Source organism: Apteryx mantelli, chromosome 6 (genome assembly GCF_036417845.1).
Source record: "Apteryx mantelli isolate bAptMan1 chromosome 6, bAptMan1.hap1, whole genome shotgun sequence".
Lineage (NCBI taxonomy): Eukaryota > Metazoa > Chordata > Aves > Apterygiformes > Apterygidae > Apteryx > Apteryx mantelli.
In genome coordinates this window covers 38,370,307-38,397,714 of record NC_089983.1, presented here as the reverse complement: position 1 = coordinate 38,397,714, position 27,408 = coordinate 38,370,307, and the positions used below count along the sequence as shown (strand labels likewise).

The window sequence follows — 27,408 nt, the reverse complement described above, 5'->3', positions numbered from 1 at the left end:
AGACTTCTCTCAGACTCATTAAATTCATTCCTGCTGTATCTTAAATAAGTGATTACTTATATAAAAGCATCAGAATGGAGTCAAGGTATAAAGACCTTCATATGTTGCCTTGGTAATAAATTAGCTTTTCAGCCTTTCCTGTCACTTTGAATGACACCATTTTAAGTTGTACCAGGGACATAAAAACTAAGTGGAGAACACCTCAAATTTTAAAGTTCTATTCAAGGTCATTTGGTGGACATCCATCATATTTCCATCAATACTGATTTGCTCCTTGTTAGCCAAAAGAATTAGGACAGCTGGTCTGAATCGCCACATGAACACAGTTGGTGTGAGCTATCATCAATTGCAGGTAGTCTGGGGTGTGACTTCATCTCACATAGACCTCCCCAAGCTGGCCTGAAATCAGCTACTCAGATACCGCTAACAGCGTAGTGAGGCAGCGCAGAGCACAGGCACCACGAACAGACTGGGGACCGAAGCTGAAACCTGCACCGCTGTGACTAGACCACTCATTTGGAGAGGTTTTTCCACAAACGTAACTTTATTTCCACCTTGCACCCCAGATGCATCCCTTTTTCCATCAGCTTCAGTGGAGCTGTGACAATTTTACCCCAGGTCAACAAATAAGGAGCCTACTTTATTTCTGTCTCTAGTTGGAAGAGTGGCTAGTGGTTAGGGTAGGAGACAAGCCTATGTTTCTCCCTGCGTTACTGACTGCCTGAGGCTGCAGACAAGCCTATGTTTCTCCCTGTGTTGCTGACTGCCCGAGGCTGCAGACAGAAGTCTTCCAGTGGCACAGCTGGATCTGGAAAAGATTACCACCGCTACCCTCTTCATCACTGCTGCTTTACCTAGACAACTACGTGAGCGCTCTGCTTAGCCCACTGGAGAAAACCCTCAGGTAAGTAGCGTAGATCACCAAAGTGAACAGGCGGTACCAACCCGGCTGCCTAGCCCAGTACAAATTAGCTAGCACTCAAAACGCTCCAGCAAATGCCTAGGGGAAATCGGACAGTGATTAATATCCATTACTGACAAAGCATCCTAGAGCTTGAATAAGCAAAGTGGCCAAGGGAATGCTGGGTGCAAATGTAAAAAGCAGACAAAACTTCCCAACATGCTACAAAGATGCTCCCAAGCTGTATTTCTTACCTGATTTGAGGCACTCAGAGATGTAGATTAAAAGACAACAACAACAACAACAAAAAAACAAGAACAAACAAAACCAAACGGGGGGTGGAAAAATTAAGATTATATTCCTCATACCAACTGTGCTTAATAGTTAAAATGACTTAAAAACGTCACAAAACACAGATGCATTTTCATTGAATAACATGGAAAATATACTATGCTTACAGTACTTAAATGAATTACACATTTCATTCCAAAATACTTAAAAGACAGAATTATACCAGCAATTTTCCTCTTTGAAATAAGATTATTTTTATCATACATCAAACATAACTCTGCATATTTTAACACACCTCCCAGGAAAAGTTGGGAAGAACACAAAAGGTGCTGTTTTGTTGGTCTCAGTGGCTTTCCTTCAGTCCCACATAACTGGTCATCTACGTATTGACTCTGAAATTGCTGGAGGGGGAAAGTACAACTACAGAAGATCAGTAGCTAAATAGTGAAATCTGCTGCTTAATATAAAGAGGGAACAACAAATGTTCTGTTTATTTTTCAGAGCCACTGGCATTCCTTCTCCAGAGAGAGGCTTAGGGCATATTTGAAAAATATTTATTTTGGGAAAGAATTACCAGGACAACTATGAAAAACCCCACAGCAAATAAAGGATTTGGTGTATTAAAGACCATAATTATCATACATGTTTGTGTGGCTTTCAATACTGGAATTCAATTTGTTTTTGTTAGCAAGGGATTTAAGCAGTCGATGAAGCCAGGTTTAAGATTTACTTCCTTGCAAAAGCAATCTTCAGGAGCCCATAGCCACGAACCTGAATACTATCTCAGACTCTTAATACTTACTTCAGCAACCAGTCAATGATCTTCTTCTTTGTTCTGAGGTGTGGCAGAGTGTATTTCTCCTCTCCATCCTTAAAATACTTCAAAGTAGGAAATCCCGAGATGTGGTATCTTTCTGCCAGTGCCTTGTTGACGGTAGCATCTACGGCTGCAAGGACACCCGGACTCTAAAACAGAAACCACCACCTGTAAATCACAGCAACACACTCGCACACAGCTGCGCACTCCAGGGCAATCACTTACACTCTAGGTGCCTTTGCTTCCTCAGGCACACACTAAAGATGCACAGCAAGACACAGAGGGCCGATGCAACACCAGGAAGGGATATCTTATGATGCCAATATAATTAGGGTATTCTCCTCCTCTTTTCTGACCAGATTTCCCTGTCACAAGTCACTTTGTAAGAGCCTAAGAGCTGCTCCCGGGAGAGGCACTCCCTCCCACCAAATCCATCCACTTCTCCCAGAGAAAGAAGCATTGTTAAAAGTTTACTTCAAGACAAATCCCCCTTTCCCTAACTTGCAGGCATCTTTACATCAGCCACCTTTACAGTCAAGGGAGAAGAGACACTCCTGGGATGCGATTCATCTGATTTTTTTTGCACATCTCCCTCTTCTTCTCCAACAACTACAAAGGGAATCCAGGTATCTCCACTGAAGATACCTAAAGTCTGGGGGGAGGGGGGGGGAGAATTCTGTTTCTGTTCCTTTCATGGCATATACAGAGTGAGACTGAATCAGTAAGAGTAATAATCATGTTACTGGACCTCTGTTCTCCACCCAGTCATGCTGATGGAGCACTTACGATGAAGCTAATGGAGTGACACAACCATAAAACCAAGATATTTGAAAGAGAGATGGACCCCTTTTGCTTTTTTTCGCCAAATCTAATTCATAAATAAAACCCTATGTTTCTCCACACTCAATGTCTTTAAACAATAAGGGAAAAAAATCCATTTTGGATTTGATCATATTATGTATAAGGCCTACAGCAGAATACATAAACATTTTTCAATTTTGTTTTTGTTCAAGACAGAATGTTCTTTCTAAAACTTTGGCAGGGCTCATGCATTAGCGATGAGACTGTACTTTGGAAGCACATTTTGAAGGGTCCTGTGGGAGGATGAGAACAGCTGAATTTGTTGTAGGGAGAAAAGTCACTTTTATTACTCCAGTTATTTATCACTGATTATTTGAAGGATATAATAATGAAAATTAGCTTACATCACTGGCTACATGGAGAAACTCTGCAGCCTTCTCATATTCTGGTTTCATTTTCTTACAGTGCCCACACCCTGCCAAAAAAAAGGAAGATATAGCCAATTAAATTGTACACGCCATGGTTATTCATTGACCCATCCAGTCATTATCAAAATCCCAAACCATGTGGTAGAGATTTACTGGAATTTAGTATGAGTTTACTTGATTCATTTGTAAAGCTTCAGTATGATTTAGGATCATTTCCAAAGTAGTCACCATAGCTTAAGCAAAGAATTTAATTTATTAAAAAATAATAAACCCCCCTGCATTCACACCCACACTTTTTCCCTACCAGAACATACTATGAACACAATACTCATCAAGTCCATTCCTTCTAGCATCTTCTTGGGTAAGACACAACCTCACCTATTTCAGTTTCCAAATCTTTATCTGCATTAAATAGAAACAACACAGACTCTCATGTGACTTGCTCAATTTAAGCTGAGGCTTATACTAGCATAGCTTAATTAGGTAATGTAATTTGAATTAAACTGCACTGATAATAAGCCCTACTTTATATTGGTGCAGCATGTCCCTGTAGCAAGGATTTGCACTGATTTACTCACATCAGTGTAATTACACCACCACATATGTTCTCAACGTAAGCAAGGCCTGTAAAACTGAGATAATGGTGCTTTCTCACTTGTGCGAAGTTCTCCAGAGATCTCCCATTACTTCATTGCTAAGTGCTGACATTACAATAAAGTAAAATGAATGCATGAGTGAGGAAAAACAGATTTAAAACAAGTTATTTGGGTGTAAATTAAACTGCTTTCATCTGGTGCAATCCCTTCCAAGGCTTCCAGGCAAGCTGCACGTTCAGGAGTGGGTGAGATTTCAGCTGCAACGTCGAGTTGCACTTGAGCAACGATGGTGCGATCCTGTGTGCGGGCCTTGGGGGCTGCCTCCTTCATCGCCCTCCCGCAGCTCCTTCCATGCCCGCCAAATGCCACCGCGGTCCCCGGGGGCCGGAGCCAAGGAGGATGGGGCAGCACGGGCAAAGAGCTGGGGCTGGCTCCTGCAGGTGGGCTGGCGCTGGAGGCGCGGAGAGCTGTAATTAGACAAGACCCAGCGGATGCAAGGCGTTCGCCTGCGCCTCTCTCCGCAGCCCCTCTTTTCTCTCTCCAGCTGTTATTGCTGGAAAGCACGCTTGAAAGCCCAGACTTTGCTGAGCTTTTGAAAGCCGTATCTGAAAATGCAGCTAAAAATCTGTTTCGATACCACTTCAGCAAAAGCAGTTTCTGAGGTACACAGGCAACAGGGCTATGACTATTTTTATACCATTGTTTAAAAGAAAATAAACCAAAGACTCCAAATCTCAGCGCTGATTTGATTCCCACTAATGGGATGAATGACAAAGTCAGCAGACACAAACCTAAACCTGAACTCAACCAGACAAGCCTGAACTCGGCCAGACAACCGTGTTTTATAGAGCACAAGCTGAAGAGTATTCACAGCCTGGAAGTGACAGGACATGAAGGTGCAACTTCCCTGAGGCAAAAAGGGACTTCGGGAGAGCTCCAGCCACTACAGCACATCACGAAATGCTCTCCAGGCATGTTTATAGCACAGTCATTGCTGCGACCGCAGCACAGAGAAGATATAATTGAATAAAGTCTGTAAATCCCACCCGAGAATTAAGGAAAATACCCAAATGGCTTGTCCCACACTGAACTCCGGTTTGAACACTAGCTAAGGTCTGTGCTGTTTAGTAGTTTGTATATAGTGACTGCAGCACTAAAGCCCGCTTCCTTCTCATGAGCAAAACCAGGGTTTTCATGTGTTAGAAGCGGCAAAACAAGCTGATCTCAGAAGTGCTGGGAGAGTTGGAGGAGGACGTTTTGCTTGGTTTTCGCACGGCAGGGAGAGCACATGGGGCCAAGCCTCAGGTGACAGCCTCAGAGGTGAACTCAGGAAGAAGCTGGAAAAGGCTGAGGACAACTTACTGTCTCGGCACTGCTCTTGGTTAAGAGTATGAAAGAGGGTGGCAAAATGATTTATTTGCCACCCACAGAAAACTTGCAGGCATATGGCTTTCTGGAATGGGCTGACAGTTCCCTTTGACACCTGCCTGAATTGATTTATTTCTCCTTTTAGGAGCAGGGAACTTCATTCATTTTGTGCTCTTCCCCACTTATAACAAAGGTGAAGTTGACTGTATCACAGCTCAGATACCTGGAATTTGAATCATGGCTCAGATACCTGGGAACTTCACTGAATTAGCTAGCTCAAATTTGTAAGAAGAAAAAGATTTTTTGAGGGGGTACCTTTGCCTTGGTAGATTTTACACGGTGTGTCCCCCAACCAGAATAAACTTCATGCTGTGTGCTCTCGCTACTGCATGCACACTTGACCTAAATTATGTTCCACAATCGTTAATATTAGATCTGATCACACAAAAGCAACAAAACAACCCAAGCTTTCACCATATCTACGCATTGAGGAAGTGTGTGTGTGTGTGTGTGTGTGTGTGTGTGTAGGGGGAAGTTAGGGATACTTTGTCATGGAAATTAAACAATCCAAAGCCTTTGAAATGCATGTTAAGTAGTATCCTGGAGAAAGAAATTCAGACTATAAAGTATCACAGTTCTGGATTCCTTCACAAAGATTACATTGATACAGCACTATGGACTTCCATAAAGCTTACTCACTCAGGACAAAGGGGAAGAAGGATCTGGTTTCTAAAGATGTTTAAATACAAACTGAGGCCCTCAAATCTTGCTCATGCAATGCTTGTTCCACCAATGACAGAAAATAGCATGATATTCTAGTCTGGAAAAAAGCCACCATGTTCCACTGAATCCGAAATGGGAAAAACAAATCCCAAGGGCTTCTCCCTCAGTAAAAATATTTACCTGGCCATCTTTAAGAGATTTTTGCTATTCCCTTCTTTTGCATTCTACTGCCTGCTTTCACCTACCATTGAGGGGAGTGGAGATTTGACCTAGAAGTCAGATCTACACATTGCATATCAATCCATCTCTCCTATGATTATTTATCCTACCTTTCAATAATCTTCTGAGGATTACCATTAAATTCAAGGTCAATGAAAAAGGCATTTAAATGAATTCCAAGGTCACTGCCTTTCCTTTGAATGCTACACTATGCTGTTCAGCAGCAGCTGTATACCTCTGTGCTAACCTCCTCTAGTTTTAGACATTTTCCATTTATAAAAAAGAACGGGAAAATAACAACAATCCTGCAGGTCCTTAACCCAGATGCTCCAATGTGCTGCTTAAGGTCTGCTGGGATTGTGGATGGAGGCCCACAGGTTTTGCAGCAAGCACCTTTGATAGGTGTGTTCTTAGAAAATGCATTGTTGTTTTAAGTGTATACTGACATTAAAAGCAAAAATCTAAAAAAGGGAAGTGATCTGTTCAATCCTGGTAGAGAAAGAAGAAGGTTACAGTCAACAGCGAGGATGTCCTGCAGCCTCCTGTGACCACTGAAGCCCTCCAGGTCTCTCTTGGTCAAGGCTGCTGGGAGCAACCAAGGGACAGTAAGGAGTTGTAGGCAACTGCACACGAGGTTGGTCGTGGCCTCATTCTCTGCTTGCAGAACACAGGGAGCTCCAACAAGGTGAAAATAAGGGTTACTCTCCATCCTGTGGGATGAAACCAGTCCTGGGCTCGGCTCCTGGCTCTGCAGGCTCGCTGAATGATTCTGGAAAACTCATTTGACCTCTCAGTACATCACCTTGCTCCACTCACACAGGACACCCAAGTCTGCAAGGCTCCATGGTGCCCAAGGGGAAAAGAGTACACAGAACAAGCGTAAAGCAGCAATATTACAAAACAGGAAAAAAAGTCAAAGCTTACAAAAATCAGTGTTAGGACATCTGGTAGAAGGCAGGCTCTTGCTAATTGTTTTTAAAACAGATGCCTAAATGAAGTAAGAGTTCTTGTTTCCCAGTTCATTTACAAACAATGTTCTCATTTGCAGTACATAGCCACGCAGATAAACAGCTCCTTCCTTCCTTCCACGGTTGCTGTCACATAGCTCAGCTGCACGCCTGGAGCAGTGACAAGCAAAAGTCTCCAGGTTGTTCCAGCGCAGAGATCAGTCATCTCCCACCAGAAACCCACCGCAGACTAGAGGACGCTGCTCAGCCTGCACTTCGTCCTGCCCAGAGCGAGGCCGTACCCGAGTGCAGAGGCAAGCATGGACAGCGCGATGCTGCTTTCGAACGGCAAGCAGCACACAGACAAGGAAAGGCAAATGAATGTGTCGAGCAGCTCACATCTGCAGGACTCACTACAGGAGTTACAGCAGTTGTACTGACTAGGGCGCAAATAAAGACAACTATAATTTTCAGTTTCAAACCTTAAATTAAAAGGCTGGGTAGCAGTTTCTCTTCCAGCACAACAAATTGCACACAGATACCAGGATGGTGCTGGGAGCAGCAGAGAGATAAGTCACAGTTAGTGGCCTGCCACTGTAGACAGGCAATCAAGGCAGAAGACCATTATTAGAGGAATCTGAGTATTTCAAGTCTTTCCTCTCTAGGACCAGTGTAACAAGCAGCTCACTGCCACACTTTCCTCCTCACCTGTAAGATACGTACATAAGCACACACCCTCCTCTACGGCATCTTCTGCGGCTTAAAGACTTCAGGGACAGAACTGAGTCTCTTACACAGAAAAACAGTTTTCACTAAACAGAAGTGTGGCTTTTTCCAAATAATTATCCGTATTTGTTCATGGCAACCTATTTGGCACTGCTGTAGAGACTCGCAGTACAGAGCACAGTTGCTCCAAACTCTTACAAAAGTGCGCTACTAACACAAACACTTCTATTGTTAAAAATATAAAGTTTTGTCTGAAGAGGACAGGCAGAAAACTGGTCAACCACCACCAACTAGGCTACTGCATACGCAGTCTTACTGCTGTCCCCAGAACGTAAATCTCTCTGCTTCTTTGTCATTTATTGTTTACTTCTTTCAGGTTATTATGGCTATATAAACAAACACCATGCTTTCAGTCACGTCTTCTCATTTCAGCACAACATTGGCTGAGGATCTGAAGTGAAAGAAGGTACGTGACAAACAAGATAAAGGCCAACATCCAGGTGACTGCGGATAAGGAATTTCTGACTGAAGAACCCTAGAGACAAACTAAATTGCAAATAAAGATTTTAAAGAATCATTAAATTTCTGCTATTAGCAGGCTGCTTGGGTACTGCTATCATGCACCAGCTATTTATTGTATCATGCCACCTCCACATTCATCTACAGCTGCATACCACAAATACTTCTATTAACCTGACAGGAAAACATAAATTTGAAGCCCAGAACATGTCCTGCATTCAGCAAGCAGGTCATTGGGAGGTCAGACTACATTCATGGAAGACTTACGGACAACTTGGAAGAAAAAGAAAGACCTCAAAAACTTCAGATTCACCTTAGTTCCCTAAACACGTAACACAGGGTTACCACTTTGATTTCTCCATTGTTAATCCCAGAGCAGTGATTTCTCAACACAGCAGAAGAGCTAAAGTTTGTTCGTGCCCTGTTTTTAACTTTGAATCATATACTGTAACTATACACATAGAGCAAGAGTAGGTGGGCAGGATGGGGGAAAAAAGACCATTCCTTGGAGCTAGGGCAAGGACACGCAGTCCCAGCCTCCACATTGCCTATGCAAGAATACAAACATATTCTCCTCTGCCATGAAAACCCTTAACACACAAAGCTTTCTTATGCATCATATAACAGAGTAGCTCTAAGGTTTGACATGAGACAGCTTACAATTCTTTTACCATTGTAGAAGAGCATAAACTGCAATGGCTGCAGATTCCCTTGCATAATTTAACCTTCTGCATTGCAGACATCTGATGGGAAATCACCCACAAATTTGTTAGGGAAGGAGGGTGCAAATAAATGCCAAAAGCAACTTTTCCTCCCCATCATCAAGGGTTTGCACGTGGAGCTGTGATGGTTCCACACCTACTTAATAGTTATAATGGCCCATGAAACTTGATTGCCTTGTATGCAGGCCATAATCAGATCCCCAGGTTTTTGCTTACAAGTTCACCCCGTAAAGGACCAGGGGCTTAAGAAATTTTATGTATTCTTCTCTCTTCATACCTACTCTGAGATATAGATAAAAATATAAAATATATATATTATTATTAATTTATTATTATTTTTTTATATCTACATCAAACCATCCATCTCCCTCTCAAGAGCAGCACTGCCCTCCCCGGCACAATTCCAGGGGACTTAATACTTACATTGAATTCAAATATTCATCAGCTAGACATGTAAACTGCTACTGTACTCTAAAGAGTAGACTTAGTTTGACTAAATATGACATTTTTTAGGTATCAGTGACAAGCAAGCAGCTTTGTGGCTTTACAAGAGACCAAGTCTGTAGAAGTTCAGCCTGGAAGGTAAGGTTCTGAGCAACTAAAAATATGGAATTAGAATGAAAACACTTCAGCAGTTTGGATTAGTGCAGTCATGCTACATCTACACAGTTGCGGCCAAACTGCGTGGCTGTGCGGGCTGCGCAGTCCATCCTAGCGGCAGGAGAGCAATAGGGTGCCTCATGCCCACCCATACCACCAGCTGCCGGGCATGACCACAAACTCACAGCACACTCAACCTGCGCGTGCAACGATCTGTGCAAATCCATTGACGCCCAGTACACGCACACACAAGGAAGCCCCTCTCTGCTTCCAGCAGCAATTCGGTCCCATGCAGTTGGGACAGAAAATGCCTGGAATTTGGCCACTGCTTCTCTCATCGGTGCAACTCACTACTACAACAGCAACCCCATCCCAGCCAGCCTCTCTCGGAAGCAGCTCACACAGGTGTTACATTCAACCAAATCTGGATTATCTTTTCTGTGCCAGCATAGCTGTTGCCCCAAGCATCCCAGAAGTTGCTCACCAGAAGAAAAGATTCACAACAGCTTTTAGACAGTTAAAGCTTTTTTGTTTGTTTGTTTGCTTGTTTGTTTAAAGAGACACTCAGACCACCGCATTACATAAGATAAATCAGATCAAACTTAAAAGAGAGCTTAACCAAGTGTATCCTCCAGGAATCCTTTCTGCATTCATGCCATTTTCACAGCTCCAGCAGAAAAGCTCCCTTCAGCCAGCAACAGACCACAGCAGAGGAAAATTCAGAATACAGAAGGGTGAAATAAGAGCGGATCTGTACACAGTGCTCACAGGATTTAAAGGAAGATGACTTTTATGACCTCCTACATAACACAGGACAAGAAAATTCATTTAGATGCTTCTGCCTTCATTTCTGGTCACACTGGAGCATATCTTCTTTTGACATAAAGGCTCAGGGAAAAGGGTAAATATTCTCCAAAGCTAACTTCAGCCACAGGCTGCTACCTCCCAGGGCTCCCTAAAGAGTTATGTGGAGACAGAGATTTCTGCTCTATATTGCCCTCAGAGAGAGGTCACTCTTGGCATTTAACTCTACAGGGAGCCCTGGGTGAGCCAGGTTCCTGAAGTCAGCCTTTGAAAAATACACCCTCCTCTCCCATGGCACCGAATCCAGCACATGTCCAGGAAAGCTCTTTAAGGCTAATCTTCTTCTTTAAATTAAAAACAAATAAACAAAGTCTTACAGTTCCTTATTTCCATTCCAAATTTGGCTTCAGCCTCCAGCTACTGGAGCTTATGCTACATGTATATAGCCTGTCAGTCAAAGCTATATGGTGCAACTGGTAGAAATCAGGGTGCAACTGGTAGAAATCAGTGTTGGGAGACGATGGTGCCTCCTACCATCCCTGTTGGGTGGGAAAAGAAGCAAAGGAAGATGGATCAGCTGGCACCAGGAGATATGAATTACACCTCCTACACTAGCTTGGAGGATCACGGCCCTGAGTAGGTGTTGAGAATTAACCTTCCCCTATTGAAATGTGAGAGAAACTACAGCATGGCTGCCTTTAAGGTGAAGTTGTTGAGAGTTTATGAAAAATACCACCAGAAGGTTTCCTTCTTGATTAGACCATAATTATTCCACATCTTAAAAAAAAAAAAAAGTCCCCCTCCCCCTCCACTGCCAGATGATCAAGAACATTTTGCCTTGGGAAGGGAAGAGAAGCTGTACTGCTTTCCCTCACATTCCCACCCCACTAAGAAAGATTTTACACTTTAGATTTAGTAATGACAACGTCACATAAGGGAGGTTAGACCAGGGAGTCGCGACTGTCTAGTTCAGTGAAACAGCATAGCAAGCAAATGATCAGCTAGGATGCAATTTGTACAAAACATCAGCAAAACGGATGCAATACAGAGATCTTGCTAGGAAAGCTAACTATATCCCAAAGCCAAAACTGAAGATTTGGGGGTAGGGGTATTAAAGCAGTGTTCATACTGGCTGTTACTGAAGTTACCAATAAGAGGAGGCAGCAGGAGAGGCATTATGCAGAACGTGCACTTTTTGTCCAGAACTGGGGCAAAAGTAGTTGCCAACTGAGATACATTCACCTACTTCTGAGAAGTGTGGTGGGATGCTCACTAACCACAAGCAGTCAGGACCCCAGAAGATACACCTCCACCATCAGCACAGTACCTCAATATCAAAGCAAGGGGTTCATTTATGAATAACCCAGAAAGATAGCGTCACTTGCCAAGTTATCACCCAAAAGGGCACAATGAGCAGACAGACAGGAAAGCAATCTTTCACTATAAATTTCTCTGCTTGTTATTTGCCCTTTAAAGTAAGTTCCCTACTCTCCCTTCCATAGGATAATAAAAATTCAAGCCATAAATTATTAAGGAAGATAAACTTGATAATGAAAACTCTGCTGGTAACGATTCAAATAGCAGAGATATTGTAAGGCACTTTCCAAACGTGAGCTCTGCACTGTATATTAAGTTCATCCAGGCAAGGAAATTAATTTATTTCAGAAGAAATAAACCTGGCTACTTTAATTCTTAAAACAAACTCTTACTGTTAACAGTCATTAGAGGCAAGCAAAGTAAACTTAGAAAAATAAATTATGCTTCACTCCTATTGGAACTTAAGGGCTTACAAATACACTGGGGTGAAGTCTGCAGGAATAAAGTCACCTGGTGCACACACACAGAGGCCACAGCAAAAGCCCAAGAAAAAAATCTCAGTGCTCTGGGTGGTGCCTCCGTATTTCATGCCCGTTTCATCTCCAGTCAAGCTGGGCATGTTCAGTCAAAACAAACACAACATCACCCTACTGAGCTGACATTAATCTATCACTAAGCAAGACTTTCACTAGACAAAAAGGCCAGCTACAGTTACAGCAGTCCTTTAAAAGACCACTTGGATGAATAATTAAATAATCTGCTAAAACACCCTAAGAAGGGGAGAAGAACAGGGTGAGTCTTTCTTCTGCTGTCACTTTTCAGCTGACCCGGTGGTTTCCCCAGGAGCGGGAGCCAGTCCTCTGCAGTAGTCTCAGTTGGACAGTAAGGACTTTTTAGGAAAGAGGGAAAGCAATAGTAAAGGGAGAAATGAAGCAGCAAATCCCCAAAGAAACTAATGTTCCCTTCACACCACCTGCCACACATTTACAGGAAGATTTTTTCTGATTAGAATAGCCTTCCTAAATGTCTTCTTTAATAGAGAACTAATTGCTCCCTATTGGAGGCTAGCAGGCAGCGATGCATTTTGAACAAATTTCCCAAATTCAACAGAACCGAGTATCTATGGTTCAGCTCCATTCTTTCCTCCTCTACTACCCTTCTGCATACTCTTATCAATTCCCAAAATTGCTAACAAGGAAGTTATTCAAACTCCACTCCCAGTCCCCTCACTGTCTCCAGAGCAGGACGGCGACACAAAGCAGGTCACATTCCCGCTTGCAGGCAGTGCAGCCCCAATAGCGCTGAAAGGCTGGTTTCGCTGGTCTTCCTGTCACGAAGCTGAACCCCAGAAAGCCAAGGCTCCTCCGTTGTGGTCCAGGTGTGGACTTCAGCCAGGCTGCGAGCCATCAGCCCTGGTGGCAATAGTTGTTTGAGCAGTGCATTCTCCCCGACACATGCAGCTCTTCCTCAACAGGGCAGCCAAGCCTGTTTGTCTTCAACAAGTCGACGAACACGGAAGGCACAATCCTACATCCTTCAGGTCAATCAAGTATTTGCAATTTTCTTTTCAGTTACAATATGCCTTCCCATACCAATTATTGCAATACCAGAGGCTCTCAGAGCCCATATGTAGACCACTACATAAAACTCCCACGCAAGTTGAAACGTCATCTCTGCTTCTCAGATTGGAAAGAGACAAAGATTTAGCGAACTGGGTCATGGTTTTATAAATTGAAGCAAGGGAAGGGACTAAATGTGTATATCTTCAGGCCGAGGCTATTATTTTTATCACTGGATCATCCTCTTTTATGACTTTACTCAAAGAGCATGAAATACTTCAAAATGACAATCATCTTATACGAACTGTGTGCTACACAATCAAAAGATTGACAGAAAAGAAACAGTAGACTGTCTCTAGTGTCCTCACCCCTTTCACTGGGTATCCCATCAAGTTTTACTGCACAATCTAGTTATTAGAATTTTTATACTCTCCCCTTTCTTATTTACATTAAGTACCACTAAAACCCCACATTGATTTTTATTTTTAAACCCTCAAGAAACGGTCATTAAAAAAAAGTTACTGTGTCAGGTTCTTCATTTTCCTGGTTTGCTGCATTTTCAATAACTCCTGCTTTAACATGTGTGCCTAAAAGCCCTACTGAAAACTGTTACTGTAATTAGTTTAATGAGGCATGTCATTGCATGAAACTGTTTACATTCCCCAAGATTTCCTTTGCTGATATTTAAATATGTATACTATCAAGCAACACCCTGTTGTAGATTTATATGTTTTTAAAATATTGATTAATCTAGTCTGAGTTTTACAGTCCTTATCTTGCTGAAATCAACAGCCAAAACTCGTTCATCTCACTAGAAGCAGAATCAGGAGCCAAGAATTTATCTGGCTGATGTGAAGAATCTATCTGTTCCCAGAGTGTGCCAGTAAGGATGTTAGGAGTTCAGCTAAGAAGTATATACATACAATGAACAGAAAGTTGGCACAATTTATGCTTGTTCAGGAAAAAGTTTATTATACATTCCATTAAAAATGCATTAAGGCAACATTAAAGTCAAGCACCTAAGGGATGCAAAAAGTCAAAAAGTGGTATGCCCAAACTGAAGCAGATCTCTTCCTTTCACCTGTCTATCCAGACTCTTAAAACAGCAACACTCCTCATCTGAGTGCCCTCGGACAGCAATTCAACCTTGAAGTGATTAGGGCATTACAACCTGTCCCCAACCCATCTGAGATGTGCACTCTTCCACCAAGAAACGATACACAGCCAGGCCCTGCCTACCACCTAGGTGATGGTCCAGGAGGAGTTTACCTCACTCAAAGCTTTCTCCAGTTACTCTGAAAGCAAGGACAGGACTTTCACTGGCTCTGGTAGGAGCAGGATCAAGCCCACAGCAAGCATCTTCACATGTGCATGGTCCCTGCATACAGACCCATGGACCGGTAAGTATAGCTGTATCAGGTGGGTATGGCATCTGGCAACCTTACAAATACACAGCCTTACACACTACAGATTTCCAGTAATGCTTTCAGTCTGCAGCTAATCAGCCATAAAACTGCTTGCCTTCATTTTCTCCTCTGATTACAGCATTACTGAATAATGGTCACAAGTATTTTTAAAGCACTGTCTATATGGAAAGTCCAACTTGAAAAGCAGAGTCCATACGTGAGATTGGATTGTCAAGGCTTATAAAAAGACCTTTCAGGAAACTTGAGAACAAACTCCTGAATGAGGGCTACATCCTGCCAAGCTTTCAACTTTAAACTCCCTGCCCTTTTGTATAGTTAAAACACACTTTGAAAACACTGGTCTTCTCCATGTCCTCAATGCTTCTACAGCATAATAAGCCCTTCTCATACAAAGCTGTCTTCAGCCAAGGAATGATCAAACTTATAAAGCTGAAAACAATGGCGAAGAGCGCAAACATGGAGATACTCAAGCAGAAGGTAGTACTGCTACTGCTGACACTGCTCCTGGGAAGCTGAGACCTACCCATGTGGACACCACTTGGGTGCATGCCTCTTCTCTGAAGCTGCCTGACTTGGCTGATGCCAAGGCTGAGGTTTGAAGACAGACCTTTGGTGATGAAAGACAGTCTTTTCCACCTGAACTAAAATACCACCATCAATAAAGGCAAGTTCAAGCTTCTTATGAAGAGCAACCACTAGAGGATGACAAAAAACTAAGGAGTCTCCTAGCATGGGTTCTCAAGGACAGCTTTCCCAGCTACCTACTTCTTCATCCTAGAGGCTATGCACTTGAAGGCTGATGGCAGAAATTGTGTATATAACCACAGAACGTAGCCAATATTTTATTTTAAAGTAACAAGTATGTCAGATATGGTGAGGACAAACGAAATTAAAAGATATTTCCATCCATTCCACATTCAGTGCTGTTTGTTATTTGGATAACCCAAAAATCTTTAGCCTCCAGTGGTGTCAACTACATTGGTTTCCATTAAAAGGGGAGGTGGAGGGGAGGAGAAGTGTCTTTGACTGAATCATGAATCAGCGTGGAAAAAACTTCAGAAGTTTTTATTTATTTATTAAGGGCTGACAGTGTCGCAGTGCTGCTGACCTGTGCTGGAAGGGCTATTTTTTCAGGCTGCACAGTAAATTAATTCTTTAGCCTTTTCAACCCATGGCCCTTCTGTAGAGGCTGCCAACAGAAATACCAATTAGTGCTAACTGCAATGGTAGCTTGTTTTCACAAGGAACCAGTTGGGGTCTGAAAGGGAGACTTATTTATAGCTGTAAAACCCAGTTAAAAAAGCAGATTTGATTTTGTGTGCACATTTTGGGTTCGCTTTACTTTAAATATAAAATGAGCAATAGCTTCCCATATTCTAGTCTCTCCACATGGAGCAGTAGGAAACAAAACCGAGTTCAGTGAAATCAATGATGGTGCGCTCTCAGGGAGACATCCAGCCTGCTGCTTGGTTAGATGCTGGAGGCCCTCATCTTGTATTGGGTTAATTGGCTGGCATTCTCAATAATGAGCCCACAAAGTGGCTTAAAAGCTTGAGTTTTAATGGATGGAAGGGAGGAGGGAAGGAGAGAAGGGTGTGAAATGTTTTTCAAAGCTGAATTGATAAAACAGCTCCCAGTGCAATTAAAAACCTGTACAGCTGGATACTTGGCTTTGGAAAGCATTAACTGTGTAATTTATCAGGCTGGTTTACAGAGGGAGAGAAATTATCTGAGGAATTCCATGGACATTTCAACAACACATCAAAACTGCAGGGCATTTTATCATCTCAAGATTTATTCTTGCCCTCCTCTCCATTAGAAGGGAGCAAGTAGTGGTGCATCATGGCTGCATCTCCAAATCAGTTTCCAAGAACAAATTAAGGGGAAAAAAGGTGGGCTGAGTATTCCTTGCCTTCCTTCCTTATCAGGGAAGGAAAACAGTGACAGCTCCAATAACACATTAAGGGCCTCAACAACATTTTTTCTAACCCTAGGTCCTGCAACTGCAGGTTATATAATGTCTCTGAAGAAGTCCTATGAAGAAAGCTGCGTAGAAGACAGGTTTAACATGAATGTAAGCTTAGGTACAAGGCAGAAGTGTTGCAGGAAAAAAAATCCTACCGTTTAATCCTTTAAAAAGCAAACGCGCACTCCCGGTAGCAGTAGGGCCATGCTGCCCTTTCTCTATTACCTTTGGCATCACTACAGGACCATGGACTGTTATCTCTGATGGAGTGCGATGGGGAAAAAGCAACCCTAAGCAACCATCAGAGGCTCCTGATCACTCATTACCAACAGGGACTGCCTACTAAGTTCTGCACTTGCTGAATATACCAGAGGAGTTTAGAGCTCATGGTGGTGCCAGGAGATTACTCTACATGAGGTACAGGAACACTTACTCTCTAAAACGTTAGCAATGTCATTTGTGTTAACAAAACATAATGAAAACTAACTCCTATGCAGACACTTTTAAAACCCATTTCTGAATTGATTCTAATTTCAATCCATGACTTTAAACATCCTTCAGTAGCATTTGAATTGACTCATCAGTGACTTGGTTAGACTTATTTTGTGCAAGACTGAGATCATGCTTTGGAGAGAAATGCTGGGAAAAATGCAGGAAGGGAAATGCGTGGAGCTTTTGTTCCTTTGACAAAACCCAATCCAAAAGACAGCAGGTTCCACTAATTTGGCAAGTTTTTTGACATTACTTTAAAAAATTGCATTTCACTCAGCAAATAGGTTGATATGGACAACAGGGGGAAAAAAATGCTTTTTTTGTGTTCAAGTGTTTTGGAAGCGTAAGTCCCAGCAAGTCCCTATCTTACTAAAGCATTTAATAACATTTGACTGGCAATATAAACCAAATTCAGAGACATTCAGAACCCAGCTCTCATTTTGGGCCTCTAAATAAACCAATCAGCCTACAGCATGGATATCAAGAGGCACATATGGACAGGGAGCCTTTATTTTCATTACTAGCAGAAGACTACAATAAGCTGCACAGGTACCTCTATTTATATCACAGTACATAAATAGCTTTGGTTGGTGTGATCCGATTTCAAAGTTGGGCAAATCCATGCTAATTCACAACGATACATCTTCTGCCACAGCCTCAGAAATAGGTCTGTTAACATAACCATGCTATCTTGTGTTAGCAAAAATGATCAATCCACAAAACAATTTCAAATCCTTCGCGAGCAGGGGCCACTTATTTGTTCTCCTTTTGTACAGCGGTACATGCCAAGAGATCCCAGTTCATAACCAAAGTTTCTGGATATAACAACAACACACAAAAACACACTTCAGAAGTCTGCAAGACAGTAAACAACTTCATCAGGTGTTACGTGTGATGAACAGCTCTACTGAACACATGCTCAGGATGCCTGGACATATCCAGGATAACCACACGCCCACCAGCAATTACAAAATTCCAGCAAAATGCTTGAATAAGAAGGTGCACAGCAATGCACCCTCTTCTCAGAGGGCTAGGGAAGAAGAGTGCCTTCAGACTCGCAGCTAGCTGGGTTATCATTTACCTACCCTAAATATTCAGATTTGCAGAACATCTTCTTAAGAGCTTTAAGTTTCAGAAGGTTAAAAATCCTGCCTCATGTCCCAAGTGACCTGCAGAATGAAAGCAGGATGAATTCATCCCGTCCACCCACACTCACCCACGTTTCTCAGGGCCAGCAGTAATGACTCAAAACAGCCTATCTTTTATTTCACGTCTGTTCTAAGTTATTTCAGAAAAGCTGTAAAGTCTTTGATATCAAGAGGCACAAGCTGCATGTAACAGACTTTCCTGATACATTTAAATCACACATAGCTGCTCTAGCTGAACCAAGTCACACTAGGCTGCACGTAATGCAAGATGCAGTGACATCTTTAATTGGGCTGGTAAGTGCGACTGATTGTAAATAATTAGTGTTATCCACAGGGATGAACACTAGGAGCCACAGGCATGGAGGCACAGCTGGCCATAATCATCACGGTGCCTAATTCTGCAGGTAGGAAGTATTTAACAGTTGAACCAAACACATCCCTGGTATCTCCAGCACTAAGGTGGGGGGAGGGGAATTCCCTGGACATTTTTAATGCTACAGTCTATTAATGCTTTAGCCATCTGACTATGAAACTGCAATTAAAGCATCAATGCCATAATTCTGCCTCTAGCAAGAGAACTTCTCATGAACACAAGATTTATAGCATATTAAAAAAACTCCAAGTCACATGTACCCTGCATGGTGACACAGGGTTTTAAGTACTTGCTAATTCCAGGCCGGTGTTGAAATCCCCTTGCTTATTCTTAATTACATAGAAATATATCCTGACTTCTTGGCCTATTTTGTATGTTTGTCTCAAGATTTTTTTTTTTTTTAATTAATACTTAATTTTAAAAGAAGATACTCTCACAGTCTAAGTTTTATCAAGGTTAAAACAAATAAGATACCCTCTGCCTTTACCACTTCTTTTACTGGATAAATTCATCTCCTAATGTTCATAAGGTGACTCCACTAGCAAATTTAAGAAGTGCTCGGAGAAGATCTTTTAATCACAGAGATAACTGTTTATGATAGCTGTCTGTTGTTAATTAGTTTGCAAGACCAGTCTCTGCTGAGGATGCCCAGAGAGGATTCTTACAAGCGCAGATCTCTTACACATTTGCAAGCTGGATTGTGCACGTAGGCATGCCACTACCACCTGCCTCTCTCCAGCAGAGGTTTCCTGAATGTAAATAAAATGTGTTAAGTCATTTATGCCCCAAGTTTTCAGGTTGCATTTAAAATGGAGTTGTTCTGATAAGGAACACTCCTTATTCCAATTCTGAGCAGCTGGAACACGTTATCAGAAGATTGCAACAGCCCAATTCAGGCAACTGATTTCTTTTGAAACATTCACCAAAAGTACTACTGTACCTTAGCACAGGATGCCCCTTAGTACAGGATGTACCTAGTTACAAGTGCCCCATCTCTCCAAATGGGGGTCTCAGCATTGTTATCCCTAGAACAGTATTATTCTTCTTTTAAAAGACATTAAAAAACCCTAAATATCATTCAGATTCATAACTAACTTGGATTTACTAGAAATTTAGCTGTAGCTGTGTGTATTTGTCTATTTTTAATTTGACTTCCTAAAGGAATAAGGGTGGTAGGACCAACTTGTTGATTTCTGCTCTCCCTTTCTCCTCCCAAATACATTCCTCAACTCCTTTACCCCTTTTCAAACTTAAAAGCTGGCAGAGCTTTCAAATACAACTGAATCCCTGCAAGGTTACAGAAAACTGAGGCTAGACAGAGAAGATACTTTTCCCAAGCCACTGTCCACAGAGAGGGGGGAGAAGGGAAATCCAGCAGTTAGGTTTCTGTTTGGCAGCAGTTGCCCAGCCAAACCAGCAAGTGTAGAGCTCCAGACGAGCAGCAGCCTCTGCTGTGTCCTGCACGCTGGGGGCACACGGAAGTCCGGGGGAAGGAAGGATTTGGGTAACGAGGGGTGACTCCCTGGCAAACCAGGCTTCATCAGTTCTGCTACTCATGCTTTGGTTTTCAAACTAGGTGTTTATGTCCGGTCCCACTTTCATTATTAAGCACAACCCAGCTAACACAGCAACAAAACAGCAGTCAGTCGCCTGCTTCAATGGATCAAATCCCTAGACATTTCATTAGGCAAAAGCAAAATTCATTACGGTATGTTTTTCAAATCAGTCTTATGAGCAGATCTTCAAAAAAGTGCTAACTCCTACTGGATTAAAGGGAAGCAGGATTTCAGCCTCTGTGCCAAGACGCTTGGTTGTGAGCGCACAGCCTGCCTCCAGAGCCCTAGTCTTAAATCTGTGACCGCGAAAATGAACATCTCATCTAAATGCAACTGGCAGCACAGCGGTAAGAGGAGACAGAAGTGATATACCACCCAGCATAGTGGATTTGGGTCTGAACCTTCAACTGCAAGTACAAAGAATTGGAAGGGTCAGCTGTGTAGCTGTAACCAGTTAAATCATTAGTGAACAAACTTATTAATGCACTCTTCCACCCTACAGCATACAGGAGGACAGCCTAGTTGGAACAGCTTAATGAAGGCAATCTCTCAGGGCAACCCACTGTGTTTGTCTTGCTCAAAGTAAAATCTCAAGTCATCAAGAAAATCAGCCCAATTCATTTTCAGCAAAACAGGAAGCAATATCACTACCAGCTCTGCATTACAGTTTTCAAAAGTCCTGGCCACTTTACGAACTTCAATGAAGTTTTGGCATACTTCAACACAACATGTAATGACCACCACCCCTTACATTGCCAGAGAACAGAAACTGCAGAAGAGGAGTGAAAGTGAGTCACTCCAGTGCTCAAAATGAAGCATTAGCAGCCACAAACAAGGGTTCAGGAGCTCTTAGTTCTTAAGCTCTGTCCTAAACTTAAAGTCAGCAACTTCACAAGCATTTAATGCCTTGTGTATTTAAGAATCAACACAAACAAGAGAAGCCTGGACCTTGGGACTCACGGCTCTGTGAAACCTGCACAGAAAATTATCATTGATTTTATTAGCAAGCATTTGGATCAGGGTGCGGAATAGAAAAAGCAAACTCACACGGTGCGTGGAACATCACTAGCACAGATGAATGATCTTTTATAAACTTGTCGAAGTCCTCATCGGTCAGGTGATAAACTACATTTTCCTCATCTGCCCAAGGAGTCTCTGGAGCCTGTGGCTGAGGTGCCTGTGGGCTGCAAGACAAATAGACACAGCTGAAAAGCAGCTCTTTGCTGCTGAACAGCAATCATTTTTGCAAGTAATTCTGCAAGAAACCACTTTGTGCAAATGCCAATGTACGACATGCTATCCCTACTAAACAGCTTCTATAATTGTTCCCGCTCAGAACTGATAAGCGCTGAAACCTAGATAAGAATGGAGGAGGAAGAAAAAAATCCACAAGAAGCTCATAAGGACATATCAGAAACGGAAGGGGATAGAGTGGGGAGATAAACAGACTGCTTTGTTATTATAAAAGTCAGCTGCATTTTCTATTACTCTTTTAACTTGCTCAGCAGGATGCTCCCTAGTTTCACAACAATCGCACTTAGTAGTTCACAGGAGCCATTGCAAATGAAAGAAAAAAGTACTGAGCGGAAACAGCCAATCTAACCAGCCACCTTGAATACCTACAGCAGGACTAGGGCGGAGAGAGAAAATGAGAGGAGCAACACTGGGCCCATGAGCGAGCTATTTGCAACCCTCACCAGAGCATTTCCCCAGGAATATATGAGTTTATTCTTAACAACCCTGTGACCGGGGGAAGCATCACTGTGTCCTCATTTGGCAGTGGGCTTGTAGGTCTAATTCAGCAAAACTACTCAACTTCGTGCTTAATCTAACAGATAAGCAACATGTGCCACTGACTCCACTAGGATTGCACATGAGCTTAACTATCTTTGATGGATCAGAGCCAGAGATTAAAATGACTGCTCAAAGACACACTAGCAGATCTGGAAATCGAACCCAAGCTCCTCTGGACCAGTTCAGTGCTCACCCTGCAACACAAGCATTCTTGGCTTTTATTAATGTACATTAAAAAAGAGAATTTGGCAGATATGAACTAAACTATGCTGATTGGACATTTAATTTATTAAAGTAGTTTGTATAAAGCACACCCAAACATAGGAACATTCGGAGCCAGACTATGAAGCTACGTTATCCTTGCCAGTTGTAGTAATGAGTCCCAAACACCCTAAAGGAATTGCCCAAATTCCTTGGCAAAATTCAGGTCTGGATGCGGACCCATCTTTGGTGAAAGCAGATTTACTATTTTTGATTAAAATGTATTATTGTGTTAACTGCCTGGAACAAGTAACGGCAAGCGGATGGTAACTCATTTATCCTCCCTTGTTCATTTCCAGGCTGAAAGCCTAGTTTGATAAAAAGCAGTAGAGACATATACAGACAAGACATAGTGAATTCTGTTGATGAAGGCAGTAGGTACGATTCAAGAATATTAAGCAATCCATGCAAAATTGTGATGCACACCTCTGATGCTGCTTATATGATAAATGAACCAAGAAAAAAAAACAAAAAAAACACACAAAGCAGGGATCAGAGCTGCATTCTGCCAAGCAGCCTACAGAGAAAGAGAGGCAGGTCCCTGCTCATGAAAGTTTACTGTCTAAATGGCAGAGGAAACCCACAGTGCAGGGGGCTGATGCTTTAGGAGGCTGTGATCACAACGTTTAGCCAACAATCAGTTTGCTTCTTGCCAAACCTATAGGAGACAGCAATAATCTGTAGGCATCCTGACAGAATGAGGGCTTTCCAGACAGTATCATGATACTTAATGAATTTGGAAGGGAAGTTTGTTTATTAAGAGTAGGCAGAAAGTGATGAACATGGACACAGTCACCATAATGCACTGGGAGAAAGCTGAAAGCAGGGCCTGGCATGACCTATTTCAGTAAGGAATTCGTAAAACAGGGCACAGGATGTTTATTCAAATGGCCCAATTTAAAGTGCTGTGCATGCTAATAACCCTCACAGGAGCTGCTAAGAAGTATCTCAAGGCCTGGAGTAGACAATAAGCAAAATCTAAAATATCATTTAAAACTGAGACGAAGCAAATTCAACACCTAAAGACCAATATAGGATGACAAAAGTCTGGAAAAGTTATCAAGAGCTAATTAAGAACAAAGAACAAGTTCTTGATCTAGCTGAGTAGCTGGTGCTAAGAAAGTGCCCAAGAAAAGTCTGTAGGGGGGAGGAAAAAAAAAATCCCAGCAAGACAAACTAAGCATCTGCTGAAGGCTGCAAGAAGCTGGGTGGCTTGCCTGCCATCCAGACTGATACAGCTGTAAGTAGAGTGATTTTAGGAAAAGAATTGTGGTATGTACAAGATAGCATCTTTCGTGTTAATAATGCTGCGTGCTGGAGTAAGACAGTATGATGGTTTCTCTCTATTGCCTCCTAAAAACATCTGAAACTTCACTAGATAGTAGCCAGTGGCTATTAGGAAGATAAGAGGGGTTAAGTATCTGTAGACTGATATATTAGGGCACTTCAGCTCCAGAAAAAAAAAAATCCACCTTCAATAAGTAGCAGAAAAGGTGTTGGAGGCCACCAAACTATCAGCTCTTGTTCTGAGAGAAAAGAGCATGAAAAAACACACAAGTCTGACATCCTTTCCATATTTAAACTAATTCTAACCTTTATTAAGTTATATAACTTCCCCTTCCCCCCCTCCAAAAAAATTAGCATAGACTAACCACTTTCAGCGCTTAGCCAGTACCATTTTGAAGGAAAAAAAGGAAGAAGGGGGAGATGGAAAACAGCTGCTCCTTTGTGGTGCATACCTAGTGTCCACAAACAGTTCATTTCATATGGCTTGTCTTTGCTGGATTCGCTTTTTCTTCTATATGAAAGAGAGCACACACGTGCACAGTATAAAAATACCGTGGTTTTGCTCGCCACACATTGCAATGGACGCTGGCACTGCCATATGCCTCTGCTGTTCAGCACTGTCAGCACGTCTGCTCATCAGATCAGCGTCTCGCTCCAAAGCGACTTCCTAACAGGAGCGACTGTCTTGGCAGGGGCCTCTCTCTACCCTCCAGCTTCACCAGCTCTCAAGTGCCTCTCAAATTCAAAACAACACAGTTTGGGAAACCAAGAACTACCAGAACTAATCCTGACTATTCCCAAATATTTCAACATTCCCAAAGTTGAGACTGGTTATAAGATCCAGGATTTGGTCTTGGTGCATGTCTAATGCATACAGCTCCTGCCTCTTTCACCATATTTCTGTGTTTTTCAGAAAAGGGAGCCAATCTCCCCATTCAAATGGAAGTGAGAGGACATTGATCAAGACACCAGTATTACAGGAAAAAACAAAAATGATAATACGATAATATTTAATTCTGGCTAGAGTTATCTGGTAAGCATTTTAATATTATACTATTCTGAAGTATAGAGCATACACCCTGCAGCTATCTAATTACAGTCTTTGGCTTTGCTAAAACCCTTGCCATACCATTTGACTACTTGTAGCGCAGATTCCTCAGAGTAATGTAATACTATGTATGTAGCAGATTTACCCTCTATACAGTTTTAATTGCAACATCATTTACTGACAAAATTCAAGCATGCATAATTTCTGAATATGGTTTCCTTAAAAGTTGTATTTATTACAAAAAAAAATGGGCAAGAGAGCTACTGCTCAGATCACATTCTGGGAAACTAATAAGCCTGCACTGAACACTAAGTGAGGACAAACAGCTGTCTTTAACTGCGGCCTGCCGAAATATCAGCCAAAGCCCACAGTGGCTTGTTAGCAGAGATTATCATTGGAAAGAGCTTGCAGCTGTTCTGCTTTGCCTCCAGTAGCTCTGTTCACTTGCTGTCACAGCACTGATATAAAGGCACTGCATGTTACAGGGATTATCTGGATATTATGTGGGCAGACAGAGGGGAAAAAAACACCCTAAGTATCTAATGTTTCACATGTGGTAGCCAAGAGATAACCTCATCCTTGCAGAACAGAAAAGCATAATAAAGTACAGGTGATGAAGTCACATATCCTTGCTCCAAGGGCTGATCATCTCCTCAGCGTTGCTGCAGTTGCCATATTGCCAATTCATGTGTGAAGGCTAAATGGTCTAGAAGAGGCTTTAAAACTATAGCCAAGATTCTCCCCTTCAATCCACAGGGCAGTACTCTCCTTCAGCATTCGTGCCTCCTGATCCTAAGAGGAATACCACCATCACTGCACTCTTGGGTCTCGGCATGCTGGAACATCCCCAGTCCTGAACCAGTTAGCTTACTACTGCTGAAGACCCCAGGCCGCCTGCAACCATATGCATGTCCCTAGCCTATCCCCACTAGTAAAGCGGAACACATTCACTCTTCAGCCAGTTTTGCTAAGCCATATGGTTTGCAACTGTCTGTTCCTTCTCACGTTTTTGTTTCCTATATTGGCCTCATTTTAAAATTATTTCCTTGGCTGCAAAAAACAAGCGAGGGTTTCAAAGATGACCTAATGCCCAAGAGCCAAGGACTGGGGCTTCCTGTTAAAGGCAGTTCTCCATCACCATAGTATCTAAGCACTCTCCAGCTGCTCTATCAACTTTACTGATGATGTGCTCCTTTGCATCAACCGAAGATCAACTATACACGCACACACTATTCTCTCCCTCTCAACTGCTAGACCCACAGGCTCATTCAACACCCATAATATTTATGACTGCAAATAGCTGCCTTTAGGTAGAACAAGATGCTTTCAACACCGCTTCACGTCATGACAGGAAACACAGCCTCCCTTTTCAAAATGACTCGCAATGTGGGGTGCCTTGATCTTCTGCTTGTCTCTATGAGAGACACTCTTAAGGCTCCAGCTAAAGGTTGAAGAACCAGTGTGAGCTGGTCACTTGATATACACATTCTAATAGATCAACAAAACCCAGACCTTTTACAAGGTATCAAGTTCAGGTACCACAGATCACCGGAAATCTAGGTTGGCATTTTTTAAATGGAGATGAGATCCATATTATCTGCATTTATTTTGGTGCACAGTCCCCTATTACACACAAAATGCAACTGTAAAATGCAAATGCATACATGCTAAAAACCAAAACTTTTGGCAATCTCTGTACTAGTTTAACCAATCTCAGTGGTTTTGTTTGCTCTCCTGAGCAGAGGGAATGAGGGAGAGATGGCTGTTCCTAAACCATTACATTCTGCAAATACTGAACAGTACATAAGAGGTGGAGTGCATAAAGTTCAATGCCTTACTTTTTCAGCCACTCTGCTATATCTGTTGCGGTAGCACCATAGTTCTCAAAGTGGAACAGGAACTTTCCTTTCCTATTAAAGCAACAAAACCAGTTTTAGTACTTGTCCTGGAAGATAAGAAGGACATGCAATTATAGTTGAGTGTATGATTTCTAAAGTAGTAGCAAAAGATAACTGACTCAAAATAGCAGATTGTAGGATATCCCCGGACATTGTATTCTTCCTTTATCCTTTCAAACTCGGCAGAGTAAACATTCATCCCTGCAAGTACCTGGGGGAGGGAAAAAAAAAAAAAAAAAAAAACCCACACAGAACAGAACAGCGTCATATTGATTCTTACAACATAGTAGTAACATTATAACTTTAAAGAGAAGTAAAAACAACTGAGTCTTGGGCAGATACTGATTTCATTCACATTGCTGTAAAACAAGGGGGGGGGGGCTCTATAAAATGTACTGAAATTTTTCTGATTTTGTGCAAGGGAGGAAAAAAGCAACATTTGAGTCCAGTCCACAGAAAGCACACACCAACTGGCTTGTCACCCCCCTAGCCCTGTCAGTATCTCCTTTCTTTTTTCTTATTCACTCACTAACAGAAATACCAAAAGGAAATTCTCTCAATAGCACTACATTAATACGTTAACTTACCTGGCTCACAGGGTGTTCCAACAGTAGGAATTAGCCTTGTTCCACAGATGTTGAAACAGGGCCATGGAGGTGTAGCAACTTTTCAGACTAGCAAGTAAAACACAAAACAGGGCTCGCCTTCCCTTTCCCTACCTCCACCCAGCCCATCCTCCAAACATGCCCTCACCTGAGGTTCAGGCTCTGAACTGCTGCTCCCTATCCTGTGCCCAATTGTCCCTCAAAGGGTTTTGACC

General features: G+C 42.3%; 1 protein-coding gene across 1 annotated transcript in view; it reads right to left on the bottom strand.

Moving 5' to 3' along the window:
• PDIA5 (protein disulfide isomerase family A member 5) overlaps positions 1 to 27,408 on the bottom strand; it is a 101,971-nt gene that overhangs the window by 30,300 nt on the left and 44,263 nt on the right. The window contains exons 9-13 of the mRNA XM_067299308.1: positions 26,708 to 26,799; positions 26,529 to 26,600; positions 21,348 to 21,484; positions 3,215 to 3,285; positions 1,995 to 2,158 (exon numbers count right to left, since the gene is read on the bottom strand). Coding sequence (XP_067155409.1) covers positions 1,995 to 2,158; positions 3,215 to 3,285; positions 21,348 to 21,484; positions 26,529 to 26,600; positions 26,708 to 26,799 — 536 coding nt within the window. The remainder of the gene's footprint in view (positions 1 to 1,994; positions 2,159 to 3,214; positions 3,286 to 21,347; positions 21,485 to 26,528; positions 26,601 to 26,707; positions 26,800 to 27,408) is intronic.